Source organism: Theobroma cacao, chromosome 3 (assembly GCF_000208745.1).
Source record: "Theobroma cacao cultivar B97-61/B2 chromosome 3, Criollo_cocoa_genome_V2, whole genome shotgun sequence".
In the NCBI taxonomy this organism is placed as follows: Eukaryota; Viridiplantae; Streptophyta; class Magnoliopsida; order Malvales; family Malvaceae; genus Theobroma; species Theobroma cacao.
The window spans coordinates 31,551,235-31,568,095 of record NC_030852.1 but is presented as its reverse complement, the minus strand read 5'-3'; the positions used below and the strand labels follow the sequence as shown (position 1 = coordinate 31,568,095).

At 33.5% G+C, this 16,861-nt stretch overlaps 3 protein-coding genes and 1 pseudogene across 4 annotated transcripts; 3 read left to right on the top strand and 1 right to left on the bottom strand.

Moving 5' to 3' along the window:
• Positions 679–3,742, top strand: LOC18606079 (beta-amyrin 11-oxidase). The gene is made up of 8 exons (XM_018117248.1): positions 679–923; positions 1,128–1,608; positions 1,708–1,968; positions 2,212–2,301; positions 2,514–2,592; positions 2,682–2,788; positions 2,973–3,094; positions 3,374–3,742. Exons 1-8 carry the CDS (start codon positions 688–690, stop codon positions 3,465–3,467), a joined length of 1,470 nt encoding a protein of 489 aa, XP_017972737.1. The 5' UTR covers positions 679–687; the 3' UTR covers positions 3,468–3,742.
• On the top strand, positions 4,848–6,223 carry LOC18606078 (annotated as a pseudogene).
• LOC18606077 (glycine cleavage system H protein, mitochondrial) lies at positions 6,972–8,746 on the bottom strand. The gene is made up of 4 exons (XM_007039491.2): positions 8,538–8,746; positions 8,360–8,448; positions 7,442–7,612; positions 6,972–7,255 (listed from the first exon to the last, which is right to left on the bottom strand). The coding sequence occupies exons 1-4, from the start codon at positions 8,644–8,646 to the stop codon at positions 7,127–7,129; spliced, it is 498 nt and encodes a 165-aa protein (XP_007039553.1). The 5' UTR covers positions 8,647–8,746; the 3' UTR covers positions 6,972–7,126.
• LOC18606076 lies at positions 9,403–12,857 on the top strand. 2 transcript variants are annotated; one of them, XM_018116788.1, is made up of 7 exons: positions 9,403–9,793; positions 10,489–10,621; positions 10,902–10,972; positions 11,083–11,152; positions 11,238–11,347; positions 12,005–12,069; positions 12,541–12,857. In XM_018116788.1, the coding sequence occupies exons 1-7, from the start codon at positions 9,674–9,676 to the stop codon at positions 12,632–12,634; spliced, it is 663 nt and encodes a 220-aa protein (XP_017972277.1). In that variant the 5' UTR covers positions 9,403–9,673; the 3' UTR covers positions 12,635–12,857. The 2 variants fall into 2 exon arrangements, with proteins under 2 accessions (XP_017972277.1, XP_007039552.2); XM_007039490.2 differs by having other exon boundaries at positions 11,074–11,152.

Genomic DNA, 16,861 nt, shown 5'->3' with positions numbered 1-16,861 from the left:
AAACTTTTAACAAATCTACTTATTTCTTACACATGTAAGATTATCATGAACGGAAACATGTAAATGATATCTTATTTTAATTGTAATTTTTGCAACTTCTTATTATAATTCAAGGAGATATTTTCATTGGAAGGTCAATATTTTACACTTAAGGGGCCTAATTATCTATTTCAGGATCCTTGTATCTCAAAAAATAATAAATAAAATAAAACCCAATCTGAGCAATCCAGACCGCATCCAATTTTGAAAGAAGAGCTTCTGCTAATCGCAAGACCATACAGAGTTGAAAAACACATTCTAGCAGTTTCATTTAGCCATTGTTCTTGTCTCTTATGTTGTAGCGTTCAGTACTTGGTCAATGGTGAATTACTTGTTTTGACCAGGAAGGTTTTGCCAAAATGGTTGGAATTGAACACGAAAAGTAAGAGACCACGAGAAAATTTCATCTAACTTGAGTAAGACGGAGTTGTTCCAAAAAATTGTTGATTATTCAAATTTCAAAAACATACCATTAGTCGTTCTTTGATGGATATGGCGGCATATTTGTCTTACTAATCTAACTAGACAGTGTAATATGTTGATGGAGAGAAATTTGCAGCTATAAATATGAGCAGATTGAAAGCCGAAAATGTATAATTAAAGAGAGACCAAAAGGAAACGAGGGACAAGCAAAAAAGGAAAATCAAAATGGGGTTAGAAATATTATTGTGGTCGATTGTGGCAGTTCTCGCAGGAACATATGTTTTTCTGTTCGGTTTCCTTAGGAAATTAAATGAATGGTACTGTGTCAGTAGGCTGGGGAAGAAGCAAAACCCTCTGCCTCCAGGTGATATGGGATGGCCCTTCATCGGAAACATGTGGTCCTTCCTCAGAGCTTTCAAGTCCCAAGACCCTGATTCCTTCATCAACAACTTGATTAAAAGGTATGTTTCTTATCTTTTCCTATTTTGTGTACGTAGATGCAAGAAAACCTTATGAATATGTTTATGAAGGACATTCTAGGGGGAAATATAATGACAGACTAAGGAAACGAAAAGAGTCCAAGTAATTAAAACAGAAATATTAAAGCAATACCTCCAATTAATTAACACCCTTTTTGTATTTGAATTGGTGGTGACTGGTGGCAGGCATGGAAGAACAAGCATTTATAAGACCCATCTGTTTGGGAGTCCGAGCGTCATAGTTTGCAGTCCGGAGTTATGCAGGAAGGTATTGACAGATGATGAACACTTTTTGTTTGGCTACCCTTCATCGGCAACACAATTAGGAGGAAAAAAATCGCTGTACGGTATTTCAAATTCAGAGCACAGGCGTTTGCGTAGGCTAACAACGGATCCTATCAATGGCCATGAAGCACTAGCTTTGTATATAGGGCATATTGAAGACATTGTGATCACTTCATTGGAAGATCTGGCTGGCATGAACCGCCCTATCAAGTTCTTCAATGAGATGAAGAGGATTGGTTTCAAGGTTATTGCACAAATTTTCCTTGGTTCCACTCAGGAATCGGTTCTTTCGTCAATGGTGAAGTATTACACAGAGTTGTTCCCTGGCGTTCTTTCTATACCCATTAATCTCCCTGGTTTTGCATTCCATAAAGCACTCAAGGTAAAGCTTGCTTTGCAATGACAGAAATACTAACACCCCATCAATTGTTTATGTTGTGAGACGAGCCCTGATTATATTTTAACTTGAGACATATATTAGGCACGAAAGAAGCTGGTAAAGACAATTCAAGCCGAATTAGATGTAAGAAGAGCGCAGAAAACTATGGTACCAAACAGGAAGAAAGGGATGATGGACTTACTTATGGAAGTTAAAAACGAGAATGGTGAAAAATTGGAGGATGAGCATATCATTGATTTATTGTTGCTGATCTTGTTCGCGGGTCATGAAACCACAGCACACACCGCAATGTGGGCAATCATCCACCTCCATGACCACCCAGAAATGTTGCAAAAAGCCAAGGTGAGATATGAGTTTCTGTTAATTACTTTTTCAGACCATTAATAATGGTCAATGCCCTCATAGAAATGGTGGTTTCTTATGCGGGTGACAATCTTCTCGAGGTTTCTGTCAAAGCCAATTCTTAGGAAGAAGCATGTGCGATTCTGACTAATGTCATTTTATGGATTATGCATTTAATTCATATCATTTTTGGATTGTAGATGTTCTATTTCAACTGAATTTGGATTTTTTTTCGACTTTCAGGAAGAGCAAGAGGCTATAATAAAGAGAAGGTCATCCTCACAGAAAGGTCTGACCCTCACCGAAATCAAACAAATGGAATATCTACCTAAGGTTTGTTATCTATCACTATTTTCAAGTTCATTTTATTAAGTGTGTATCAAACATCAAATGAACTGAAGTTTTCAATGAGCTAGAGAGGATCAAAATAAAATTCCTAGGCATATATATTGTCTAAATAAACAAGGCAACAGCATTTGATCACAGCTTGAGTTGATCTGCCAGCTGTAGTATCTAACAAGCCCTGTTGTCTTGTTTACTTCCAGGTTATTGATGAGTCTTTGCGAAGAAGCAATTTTGCGTTCTCAATTTTTCGGAAGGTAGAAGCTGATGTTAACATTAATGGTTAGTCTCTGGAAACCTTAGGTTCTTCAATTTTCCTTAATAGCTGCTCTGTTTTCGTCTCATAAAAATAGAGGGTTCTCTTTTTCCAGGTTATACCATACCAAACGGATGGAAAGTTTTGGTTTGGCATAGGGCCATTCACATGGATCCTAATATTTATTCAAACCCAAAAGAATTCCTTCCTTCAAGATGGGAGGTAAGTAGGATCAACAATAAATATTCTTTTTATTGTACATTGATCATTATACATATGCAATAGCTCATCATATATGAAGAAGAATTTTTCTTCAATTTTCTTAAAAAGAAAACAAATTAATAAAGGCATAAAAAGGTACTCAAATAATGCTAAATTAACTATTGTCTGTTTGCCCTAAATGCAGAACCATAGATTCAAAGCAAGGTCTTTCATTCCCTTTGGAGCGGGAAGTAGGACCTGCCCTGGAGCTGATCTAGGCAAACTTGAGATCTCCATTTTCCTTCATTATTTCCTCCTTAACTACAAGTGAGTAATCTCTTTTCTTCGATACCTATACAAGTTAATGGACTACCATGCATTTCATTTCTTTTCATTTGTTCCTAAAAGAAACTGCAAAAATTTTTCCTCCAAAACTTGTTGAAAGAGAAAGTATCAAGCATTTCATCGGATTCTCAGGTGCTAGTGCTTTGTCTTTGGTTAATCGGAAAATACATGATTAACATCATATACAAGAAAAATGGCATGGATAACATGCGCCCAAGACCATGAGTCCATGAATTTCTGACATTTTCTTTTCTTCTGCAGGCTTGAAGAGGTAAACCCGAGGGGTCCAATTAATTACCTACCCTTGCCACGCCCAGCAGACAACTGTCTTGCAAGAATCATTAAGCTCCCGTGATGCTTTCTATTGGGACCAATGACCCCTTTCCTTGCTTCACCTTAGCAAGTATTCAGTATACATGGGTTTAGGCATAGTGCTGCCAGGAAAGACAGGGAGCTTAATTTTCAATTTGTTAACAAGTTTAGCAGTGTCGAGGCCTGCAGACACACCAAGAATGTTCTTATTCTTCTTCTTCTATCCCATTCCCTTACATATAAATGTTTTCCCTCATTCTTTCTAGTAGGAAAATTTTCAGCAGTTGGATGTAACATCGTATTTTTGCTCCATGTCCGGTAGAGTAAAAAAAAGTAAACAGTGGCATTAATGTAAATTGCTTTTCGTTGGCTCATCATTTTCAACTACCTCTCGGTTTCTTGTGATACATGCACCGAGCAATAGTTCGTTTTATGTAAGGAGGGTGACAGGGGTGCCCTGCTTTGTCTCACTGGATGGTTGTGGATAAATCGGCTAACTTTTTCGCATTGTTTTAAGCTACTGCATAGTTTGCCTAACTAACAAGATTACTTAAGATAAACTTTAAATTGACAATAAAGATGTAGGATAAGTTTTAGTAAGGGGCAAAGCTAATTAATTTTTGTTGAAGGTTAAAGACATAGAGAAATAAGGATTAAAAATATTTTAAGGTAAATTTAATCAATAACAAAAAGATTTATAATAAATAATAATTTTATATAACATGTAAATAAAAAAATAAAAAAAGAAAATCTTATAATAATCTTTTAGAAAAGTTGTGCTTCTTGGATTTAAATTCATCCATTATTGACTATATATTAAAAAAACTAACAATATTTTTTTCAATATAAATAATTAAATATCTGTAAAAAATCTATTATCTATTTTGTTCCAGAGTTTTATGTTCACAATTTTCATTTTTAAAAAAATTCTCAATGTAGTTGCACTAGAAGCTAAAAGGGTTAAAAAAATGCAAATTAATATATCAATCATGATTAATAAAAAAATGATATATTTATCAAATTTTAAATAATAATTAAAAGTACAATACTATAACTTATATTTGAGAATTATATAATAATTTTTTAATTTTTAAAGATTAAAATTATAAAAAAAATCACATAACAAAAAAAAACATAATAAGTAGAATTGAGTAGGACTTGTGAGATCATTTTACTATTTTTTATTTATATTAATTATTAAATAAAAATTATTTTAAAAAGTTATTAAAATATATATAATAAATAATTTTAAATATTTTGGAGACGACGCCCCCATGGCATAACTACGATCCACCCCTGGTTTTAATTGCAATGGTTTCGTCATTTGTGAACGAATGGCATGATAACTTGGAAGATTAGAATATTGACTTAAGGGAATGAAGCATATAATAATAGCAACGTGAGAGGAAAGTTGTATCAGATGGGAAACTGAGTGATACGTCCATGACATAAAAACGGTTTGAAACTTATACAACCAAAGAGACACAATAGAGAAGGGAGAGAGATTCAATAATGGGTTTGGATTTCCGGCCGGTGAATATTGCGGTTGTGGTTGGATTGGGAACTTATGTGTTCCTGTTGGTTTTCTTAGGAAAGTTAATGAGTGATACTATGTCAGCAGGCTGGGAGAGAGGAACATTCTCTTCCTCCAGGTAATATGGGGTGGCTTATATTAGGCAATATGTGGTTTTTTCTCAAAGCCTTCAGATCCAAAGACCCTGAAACCTTCATCAACGAATTGGTTCAAAGGCATGGTAGAACTGGAATTTACTAGTCCTGCTTGTTTGGAAGTCCAAGCATCATAGTTTGTATTCCTGAAACATGCAAGAAGATCTTGACAGATGAAAGATTTGCTCCTGTCTACCCTATATCCATAAGGAAGTTAACAGGAAGCAAGTCGTTTCACAGTGTTTCGAATTCAGAACACAGGCGTTTGCGCAAGCTAACGACTGCTCCAATTAATGGCCACGAAGCACTGGCCATGTATATTGGATATATTGAGAACATTGTGATCACTGATTTGGAAGAATGGACAAGCATGAACAGGCCAATTGAATTCTTGAAGGAGATGGAGAGGGTAACTTTCAAGGTCTTGACACATATCTTCATGGGATCTGGTGCTGAATCTATTCGGGAGTCAACGGAGAAGTATCACAATGACTTCCACCATGGATTATTATCTGCTGCATATAATATTCCTGGTTTTCCATTCCATAAAGCTCTCAAGGTAATTTTTTTTATCAATTACATGCCTAAAACAGCATGCCTTCATTTGTTTATGTCTGAACAGAAATAGTTGTGAATAATTTATTTGGATAGATAAATGAACATTTAAGAAACTCTGGATGCATCAGGCAAGGAATATGTTTGTAAAGATCTTTCATGATGTTCTGGATGAAAGAAGGAGTAAAAGTGATCATCCGTATGAAAGGAGAGGCATGATCGATCTACTCATGAAAATTGAAGATGAGAATGGTGAAAAAGTTCAGTGATAACTATATATCTGATTTACTACTATCGTTCTTCGCCACTGGGTTTGGGAGCATAGCCAATGCAGCAACCTGGACTACTACCTATCTGCATGACCATCCAGAAATGTTGCAGAAAGCTAGGGTAAGTTAGTAATCTTAGAGGGTTCAATGAAATTGACACATGAGAATCACTTTGAGTCTTCTACCTGCTGTGTGGGTAAATTGACAGCTTTAAACTGGCATTGGTTTTCCTTTTTGGTCCTTATTTGTTGGGTATTTTTAGATTGTTTTGGTTCATAAATGCCATTGTCTTATGACATACCTGTGTGATGTGTAACAACTTAACCGCAATCTAATCATGACATGAACAACCTAATCATGACATATAACATATTTTTGTGCATGATGTATAACATTATGACATATAATTTCATTAAAGATAATTTTGTCCAACTTAATTAAAAATAGTTAAAATTATAAAAAAATAATTATTTTTGAAAACATGGCTATTTTTAAAAATACTTTTTAGAAAAATTAACTTTAGAAGGTCTCATCAGTAAACTATTTGCATTCATTTTATTCAGATAAAGCAATTAACTTATTCCTTTTTTTCAGAATTAAGTTATATATGTTTATTAATTTTATTAAAGCTATTTGTTGGATTCCAAAACCTACAATTTCCTTTGCAATATATTCAAAGAAGAGACAAAAGAAAAGGTTGATTAGGTTTTTGAATGAAATACATAAAAATTGAATTTTAAATTTATTTTAATTCGATTTTTAATAGATTTGGGTATTTAACAGTTAATATTTAGATTTCAGATATAGATTCAAGTAATAATTTCAAAGTTTAATCATATATTTATAAAATTCGAAGCTTCTATCGATTTGAGATTGAATACTTCAAAAAATAATTGTACTTGTCTGAATGGGCTGTTAATTATGTTGGGCCTAATTGTAAATTCGTTATTGTTAAAGGCCCAATTTTCAAGAAACAATATGACAATGGATTATATGGAAAACAAAACATTGTAGGATAAATGCAATTCATGTACGGAAGCAAAACCGAGGAAAAATAGAGAAGAAGGGAAAAAGGCTTTTGAAAAATATAATGTAAGAAAGGGAAACAAATTTTTGCAAAGTTGGAGCTTGCTGTCCTGTGATAATTATGAATAACATAGAAGCTGTGAAACCTTACTCCGTTACAGAAGTGAAATTATGGTACAAAGTTCTAGTGGGAAGCATCTTCTTCCTCGCAGAATTTGGTGTATTCCTTTGGACCCATCAAGGATTCTAGTTCTGATGGGCTACTTGGCTTCACCTTGATTATCCATCCGTCTTCGTATGGGCTTGAATTGATCTTCAACAGGAAAGGAAAGATGTTAGACTTCAGTACCCCAAATGAAATTATGCTTTATGGTTTGTATCTTTCGTTGCTGAGCGAAGGCCGAAAGCAGAAACCAAGGGAAGTAGTAGAAATGTTTTTTTTTTCCTATAGTTTGTCAGCATCAAGAATAGCAGTTGTAATTTGAATTGAGAGAATTACCAAGCCAGGAGCTTCAGTAAGCTTGGAATTAACCTCAACAACTTCACCAGAGATTGGGGAATTGACATCACTGGTTGCTTTAACACTTTCCACAGCTCCAAAGCCTTTGCCTTGGCTGACTGAACCACCAGGTTCTGGCAGGTCCACAAAGACTACTTCTCCAAGATGGTCCTGTAAAGAGTCATAGATCATGTAATGTTGTAAGTTCCTTAGATGAATCTGCTGCATTGTGCCATAAAGGGAAAAAGTACAAATAATTTGTATGAAGTTATGGTGTGTGTATATATATATATATATATATATGTATGTGCACGCAGGTGGAGTGTTCTTCGAAAGTATATATATGCGTGCGTGTGTCATTCAAAGGTAATAATTCAGAAATATGTTATTACTCTTAACAATCATGTCAAAGTAAAGTCTGTATATCTCCAAACAGACAATGATTGCTTATTTGTACTATGAACATGTTATGTCATATCATTTTCAGATTAAACAAATTCTAATCTTCAAGACTTTTAGGGTTCTCGGCGAATTGAAGTCTGTTAAAGTTTCATATTTTGAATTTTCCATTCCTTCCTTTATATTCTTACCAAATTCTTCAAATCCAGGTCTGTACTTGTATCCTGCTAGAGTTTGCCCAACAACTGCTAGTGTACCTAAAGTACCCAGATACTCAAAATCCCAAGTAAAAACCAACGAGGACATTACCAACTCATTTTGAGGTCAGCATAAGGCCACAACATAGCCATTGGAGAAATTTCACCTTCAAGAGCAAATTCATACAGACAAAACAACCTGTACTAAAATATACTATTGGATTCAAATTAATGAAGTAAACACTTAATAAAAATGCATCTTTCCAGGATAATATTAGTGGGAGAAAAAGTTGTTGATTAAGGGAAGAAAGAAGGGAATAACCTGAGCATGGTCAGTGATGCCAATGGTAGCCACTGAACCTTCATGCTTCACCCACTCATGTGAATTTGCATATTTCAACCCATCCAAAACTGCAAAATCCAACACATTTTCCCCATATCACAATCCTTACATTCCATAAAAATAGTGGCTAAAAGATAAAGTCGAAGAAAACGGGTACCAGTGGAAAAGCATCTGGAGAGGGAGAATGCAGGGGAGAGGTGAGCTTTGGAGGCACAAGAGATTTTGAGTGCATTGGCAGTGGAAGAAGCCCACATTCTGAGTGCCATGTTATTGTGTTATCTTTACTTGTTTATGGGCTTTTGCCTTTGGTTGGCTGCAAATCTATAAAAGGGCAAATGAAGTAAGAGAAGTTTTGGTGTGTATGGTTTCTGGCTGGTTTTATCTTGTATGAATGGTAGGCAACGAAAGCCTCATCCTAAGACCGGACTCACAAAGACATGCTGCTGTTTTTCTTTTCATGTGACAAATTTTCTTGTCCTCTAAAGTAAACTCTTTTCAAACAAAACGTAGTATGCAAATGCCACATTTGATTAGGAAAAAAAAGAATGAAATCATTGGTCAATTCATCCCATGGGTACACTGCTTTTCTTCTACTGAGAGGTCGGTTAATTTTTTTATAAAAAAATGCTAACTTGGGTTCTCGATTAAAAATAATATCACTACATATTATTCTTTTTAGATAAAATTAGATTAAGATTATGATTTAAGAGATTGTCAATCTAAATCTCTAACTTTATTTATAAAATACATATTTGAATAAGATTTTTTTACTCTTTTTAAATATTTTTTTCTCTAAATATTTCTTTTATAATTATTTTTTTTTATCTCTCAAATTTTAAAATTATTTTATTTTCATCATTTTCAAATTTAAAAAATATTTCAATAATTCAGTTTTGATTCATAAATTTAATAAATCAAGTAAGTGTTGCTATTATTTTATTTTCATCATCTCTAAATTTTTAAAAAAATTTAATGTTTGATCTCTAATTTTTTATTTCAACAAATCAAGTAACTAACTTCTTATCTTTTTAATATTTTCATTCTCTAAACCCGACAATTGAAAGAGGATCGGGTCGGTCTAGTCTCGTCTCGTGGGCAGATCCAGTGTTTTTGGGAAAGTTCCAAGCTTCCATCCGAGAAGTCTCCTACGGTGAGGACTTTGAAAAAGCTATAAAGAAAAAGGCTAAAGCTTGGAGCTTTCGACAAGATTTGGGTCTTTGATTTTTTCTGTTCTCCTACAAATTAACGAAAGAGAGTAAACTCATCCATACCCATCAGAGATCAGATAATGATATGAGAATGGAAGAGATTGTAGAGGAAACCGATGGAAAACATGAAAAGATGGCGGAAATTACTCTCAAAACCGTTGGCCCTGCTCGCCCTACTCGCCTTCATGTCCCTTCTTCCATCAGAGTACGTTTTATTCTGTGTGTTTTTATGGTTTTCACTTTTTGCATCTTTTTTTGGTTGTGATCTTGCTGAATTATAATAGTCCTTTTGCTTACAACAAAATTGTAAGATTTAATGTGGAGTATCATGGCTAAGATAAGATTGAGGGAGTTAAATTTGTTTACAAATCTGACTTTTAAGTCTCATTTCTATGGTTGAACCATTTAAGCCTTTGATATTTGGTTACTGTTGTATCTTAAAGTTAAACAAATTAGTTGATGATTCAGTAATATAGTCATGACTGTGTGCTGGGTCAGTTAAGCATTATTTTACACTTTATTTCTCATACTGGAATGAGAGACGCCTAGAGTGCTTGCAAGCAGGAAAATTGACATGCAGTCTGAGATGTCTATGCTTGTAGAAAGGACTGCAACTTTTTAAATATCTATTGAGGTCTTGTAGATGTACCTTGAACATTAAGGTCCATAGAGCCTGCACATTATTGTATTTTAATTTTACTTTTCCAAGATAGATTCTAAAGTGATTCTTTGCTTCACTTATGAGCATCCAAAAACATTAAGGGCATCTTAGGTTTCATTTTCATTTTGATGGTATTAGCTTGTATGCATAGTTATGAGAAAGCATGCTTGATTAAAAAATTTTTAATACCATCAATCACACATATTTATGATGTGCTCATCTTATGTTATCAAAATTAGGTTCTTGATTTGAGAAAATTGATTGCTGGAAAGAATCGTTTGCCAGTAGAAAATTTGAAGCTTATCTTGCGAGGGAAGGTATTGCATGACCGTGAAGATGGGGATGACATTTATATGCAACTCAATGATGGTGGTATAGATCTTGCCTTTTAACAATATTTTTTGATTCTGTAGTTTGCTTTCACCATGTACTAGTATCATTAGTGCGTTGGAGGAAGGAAACAGTCCCTTCTCGAGTTCCCTCACTTTTATAATTGAAAACCAATGTTCTTTAAATTATCGGGAGTATTTGATATTTTGGGAACAAAGTAACTTTCTTATCATGCCTATTGCAGCTATCTCTCTGTTTTTGTTCTTTGGTCCTGGTTAGTGTTTTGCTATTGTTATGTCAGCACTTTCTATCAATTTTTTAGATTCCCTCATTGTTGCTGTCAAACCAAAGCCGCCAGTTGGACATGATATTGATGACGATGATGAAGATCTGGTATGACTGACTTAACATTGTCATTAAACTGAGCTTGGATGCACTTTGATAAATCAAAGTGTTTTAGTTGATATTTTTGTTTTTCCTCAATTCTTGAATAGAAATTTCAGCTCCCGCAGTCAACAAGCCGATGGCAGAAGAAGCTTTACTCTTTTTTACATAATAGATTGAGGCTTCCTGGTGAGAATCAAGTTAAATTGAGCTGTTGTTATTTTACCAAATACTAACACTTCATTGGTTGACCATCCCTTGTGTCTTTTTGCAGATATCCTTTTGATAGCAATATTTTCTCTCAGTCTTAAGGCATGGGCTTTTATTATTTTATGGTTTATATTGGCGCCTGTTGCCCATAAATGGGATCTTGGACCATTATTTGTAAGTTGGCTTTTGTCTCTTTAGTACAACTCTTTATGTATATTGCACAGTATCTGCTTTTTCTTGTTGGGAAGTGGGGCTGTATGGTTTAGTTAGACTCCTATCCAAATTCTTTGTATTTCCCATGAAACACCGGGGAATACTGGTTTCTTCTTTGATGCAGTAGAAATAAAATAGAGGTTGTTGTGGTTATTGAGGTCATATTTTTGTAGAAAGATGTTTCATTTGGTTGTCTTAATATAGTAGATTAGATTTTTTTGAGTGTATTAGTGTGGGTGTCTACATTTTATTCGTCTAAAGGAGAAGTAGAAGAAAATACTTGTTTTTCTTGATGTTACCTTAAAAAAATTTTAAGAGGATTTGAACAATAACTTCTGATGCTCATAGCGAATCTGATGTTATAATTTGTATATGTATGAAGTGTGTTAGCCAGAAACCTGTGGAAAGGAAAAGATTTCGAAATTGTCCATGCTATTGCTATTTGGATCAAATTTATTCTATATAAAACAAATAGCAATGCAAATTCAGAGATGAGGACTAAGATTATTGAAAGACACAGACAAACTATCACACATTCAATTTAAATTTATTTTGATTATCCGGATCATTTGCATTACAAAAGATGTTCATATCTTCTCTTGCCCTTCTTTTGCTCAGATACTTGGTACTGGCTTTTGTATAATTTTCCTGAATCTTGGACGGCGGCAACCTGGTGATGTCAGGTATTTTCTTGACTCTATAATTTATGGTAGCAAAAGCTTGTAACATAAACGTGGAGATAAAAACAAGAAATTTTGTGTTGAAACAAATATCTATTACATGACTCTGACACCTGGTCTGATGGTAAAATTGTCACAGTAGTTTATGGGACCAAGGTCACTGACTCCTCGTAACTCTTTTGAACAGACCATTAAATGAAAATTTTGTTTGAAATAATATTTTGTTAACTTCTTTTACTATTTTTTTCCAAAGATATTTGTGGAGAAAGAATTAGATGATTTTCTTGAGTATGGAAATGATCGTATTGTAACGTAATTCATGCAATGGAACCTCTTGTGGTTTATCATAGTGGTTGTTTTTGGGTCTTTGTTTAGTTTCTAAACCCTCATAGAATGTGACATTCTTTTTAAACAACATGGACTGCTTATGTTTTTTTCCATGGCAACTTATCTTTTTCTTTCCAATACCTACAGTGCATATTCCATCTTCAATGAAGATTTTAGAGAGCTTCCTGGGACCCTCAACGCAGACGCTATAGATAGAGATATAAGGACAGGTCAGTTTTGAGCCAGTCACACACCATGTGTGATTATCAAAATGATTACTTGTAAATATGTTTTTGACCTTTTTGCATCTTAAAGGGAGAAAAGATGTAAACACTTCTTTCAGTCATTCTTTGTTTCCTTAATAGAAAACGAAAATCTTCATCATGAACTAAAGGATCCGTATGAATGATAACCTTTATCTCACATCAATACCATGGAATTAAGGCATGTTTAATAATGAATTATTGGACTTGTGCAATGGCTGTGGGAGGTTATGGAATCGAAATCTGGCTCAGATGTGAAATTGTACTCCATGTAGTTGCCAAAGAGTTTTTGAGGTCTGCTGCAGGACATTTTGAATCCAGAATTCTGATGCCATCCAAATGAATCTTTTATGTCACTTGTGATTTTTAATTATGATTGTATGTCAACTTGTTTAAGATCAGTATAAACTTTGTGCTGATCAGTTTCTCCAGAGGGTGCTCAAGGATGTGATGCACCCTTCAAAGAGGACATGGTACTTTCAAGACTTTTAGGCACAACTCAAATTTCTGTCACTCGATGTTGTCCCCTTTTGAAATTTCTACTCCTAAATTGTAATAGCATTCAAGAGTATTTCCATTTGTCATTTGGGGGGGTAAGGGTTTAGGTAGAGATCTTTAATTCAAACCATTAAGAAGGGAAAAAAAAACAATAATCTTGACAACGATCATCTACATCTAGTCATGAACACAAAGGATGTAGTGATGGTTCATGTAGTTTCCAGGAATAATTTGCAGTATCATGTGATGGAGTTCTGCAGTTTTAGAACCTTAAACGTTTGATAGACCCCTGAATCCTTTTGCTACGACTCTGGAATTGCTACCTGACAATTGGTTGAGAAATACGCATAAAAATTTGCCTTCTACGGTCATAAAACAACAAAGGGCTTCAACACATTTTGTCCTGCTACCAAGTGTTTATATTCCTTTGTTGCTATGTGGCGAACAAGAACCTGAAAAACAATCTAATCCAACTGAAAATTGCTGGTAACCTCCTGGCGGAAGCTTTGCTGATACGGTGAAAAAAAACAAAAGGAAGATGCAAAACAGATATTTGAATAAGATGCCAGACATTACTAGATTTTGCTTTGTCAAAGGCATGCGGATAGTGAACCAGAAAATATCCATGGGCACGTAATCTTTGACTTGTGCCTCTGCAAGATTCTGGAATAAAGAAGCCATGTCAACATGAAAGCAAAGCTTTAGTTGGTTTTGACAATTGATTCAACCATGGGGCAGAGGGCAGTTGCCGTCCACTCAATATTTTTTCTTCATTTTCTCCCGACCTCTGGCAGAGGCCTTAAACCTATATCGAGTTTCAAATCTTCCAGAGTCAAATTCAATCAAAACTTTGGGTTTGCTTAAAATCGTTCTGATGATAGTCAAAATGGTCGGTTTTGATAAGTCCTACGGGAACAACCGGACAAGGTCTAATTATAAGATCAAAAGTGCAGCAGTCCATGGACTCTAAGGAGGTCCATTATTCTCCATTTCTTTAGATTCTTAGGATCTAAGTGCCTTGTTAGTCAATCTCAATCTGTTTTGGGCTAGGGATTTACACTGCAATGCTCTTTGCGATGCTGACCTTTGCTGTGTTTTTGACTTTCGATAAAGGCATGTGCCCATTAGCCTTTAGTCCCCAGTTTTTATATATATATCTCCCCGTTATCATAATCATAATTTATTTATTCACTCAAGTTTGGATGACCTTACGAGTTAGAACCAGATTTGTTCTGAATTTATTAATGTCTGGAACAAATGAACTTTTTATGCTCAATCATATCGATGTCTAAACATAAATATTTGATCGGTTTGATTTTAAAATTTTAAAAATCAAATCAGTTGATTTTTTTATTAAAAATAATCAAAACTGTCTAAATTATAATAGAAAATAAAAAAAATCGAAACTAAATTATCTTGACCTATTAGATTAATTATTTCAATTTAGATTGAGATATTTTATTTGTATATTTAAAAAACATTAATTATAGTCATATAAAAAATTATTAATGATTGATTTTCAACCAACTAGATTATAAATTTTAAACAATAAAAATTAATCGAAATAATCGAATTTTTTTTTCCTTATTAAAATTGAAAAGCGATCCGAGATAATCAAATTCAATGGATTTTATGATTCGAATTTGAATCAATAAATGCCTCCCAAACCCATGTAGGAAGGCCACTGTACAGAACCAAGAAAAAGTTTTGATGATTGGGGAGGGTGGGTTAGGTGGCGACCGTGTGCTTATCAAAAGTTTGAATTCAAATACCCATAAAAAAGAAGAAAACCTAATCAAGCATGCTAATCAATTCATGGGGTCAATGAGCTCACCATAATGTACTTGAAGAGAAGTTATTAATTATGAGTAATCAATGATTTTAGTTTCTCTGCTCCCTTCTTCTTTTATTTATATATATATATATATATATATATATATATATATATATATATATATATAAACCCTAAAAATCCTAGGTCAAAGCATCCCACATTAGGCAATTGACAATCAAGCAACAAACTGTTCATCTTGATCCCCTCTTAACTTAAATTTTCTAAATTTTATGGTTCCAAAGTGATCTACATAATCATCGTTCCCAATATCCATCCCTTTGTTCAGTATCATGTATTTTGCATCATACCCTTTATGATTATAAGTTTAAAAGGATAGAGATTTTTTAGCTAAATTTGCTGTAAATTTTGAATTAATTAATATGTTTTAGGTTGAGAATCTCAATCAACGTTGCAATTTTTTTAAAATATTTTGAGATTACATGGAGATACGGGGCCTTTTTGATAGGTTCAAATACCACTGCTTTGACATGGGAATATTCAAATAAAATTTAGGTCCAACTTCTATTTGAGATTCCAGGAATTAAAGTGATTATGCAACCAAATCAAATTGCAGATAGAAAATTTCAAAGAAGCAGAAAGAAAATTCTCCCAAATCTTTTCTCTATTTTGGGTTTTTCTTTTCTTTATTAATTGAGTGCAAGAGAGAGAGAGAAAGAGTTGATGAATAAAGTTAAGCAAAAATATATTATTATTAGTGGTAAAATGCACTCCCAATCCTCAACGGCACGTAATTGAAAACAAAGTCAATGCCTGTTTATTTCTTTCTCGTAGGATGCACTTGACCCCATCCTTCACCTACTATCTCTCTCAAGTCTCAATCACTCAATTTCTGCATCTTCGTTTTAAAACTATTCTTCTTCTACAATCTTTACTTATATGCGTTGCTTAAAAACAGTGATCGCTGTTTAAACAACTAAAAATCAAAGTGGTAGACTGATCTCAACCAGCAGGAGTCAACTAGCAGTTAACCCAGAGAAATTAAAGAACAAGTTGTCCATGTTTCACATACATATTATAAAAAAATCATCCTGTCTTTGAATATTTCACATTGAAGAAGGATTGAAACCCCATTTTTTTCATATATAAAAAAACATACACGTATCATTAAATCGGTTCTAGGTTTAGGTTAACGGGTTTCTTTAATCTTAAATTAAAGAAAAATGGTATTATAGTATTATGGAAAAAATATATAATTGGCTAACCATATTAGTACTTTTAAATCTATTGATTAAATTACACAATAAATTATAGTATTTTCAACATCAGTTCCCCCATTTGACGATCTGACATTATTTTATTTTGTGGCAGAAAAGTAGCTGTTTAGTTAAAATAATTTGAAAAAATAGAAGAATAGATTTTTTCCTTTGGTGGCAGGTCAAGATTGTTGTGGTCGCTACCATGCATGAGAAAAAGACTTGAAAGATAATCCAAAACCAAAAATCCAATTAATTCGTGTAATTTATAAAGAAAGCTAAGGTACGATCGATGGTGCCTCCCTAAATTAAATATTGGAAAAATACAGTTTTTTGACAAGTAAAAAATAATAATTCTTGGAGTTGAGTCAATTACGTAATATTAAAGTTAAAGCTGTTTCAATTCGTATAAAAAATATATATATTTGCATCAAATCAAAGCCATGTTTTCTTCTATATATGTAATTGACAAATTCATGGTAGTTGAGATGTAATCTATATGCAAATACAACTTTAAAAAAATTTATCACTTTTCAAAGATTCAGCTTCTAAATCACTTTTTTTTTTTTAAATTGTTTAGTCATTTTAATTTTTTTAACTAAACAATTAATTTTCACTTCAAAAAATCTAAATATAATAAAAATATAAAATTTAAATTT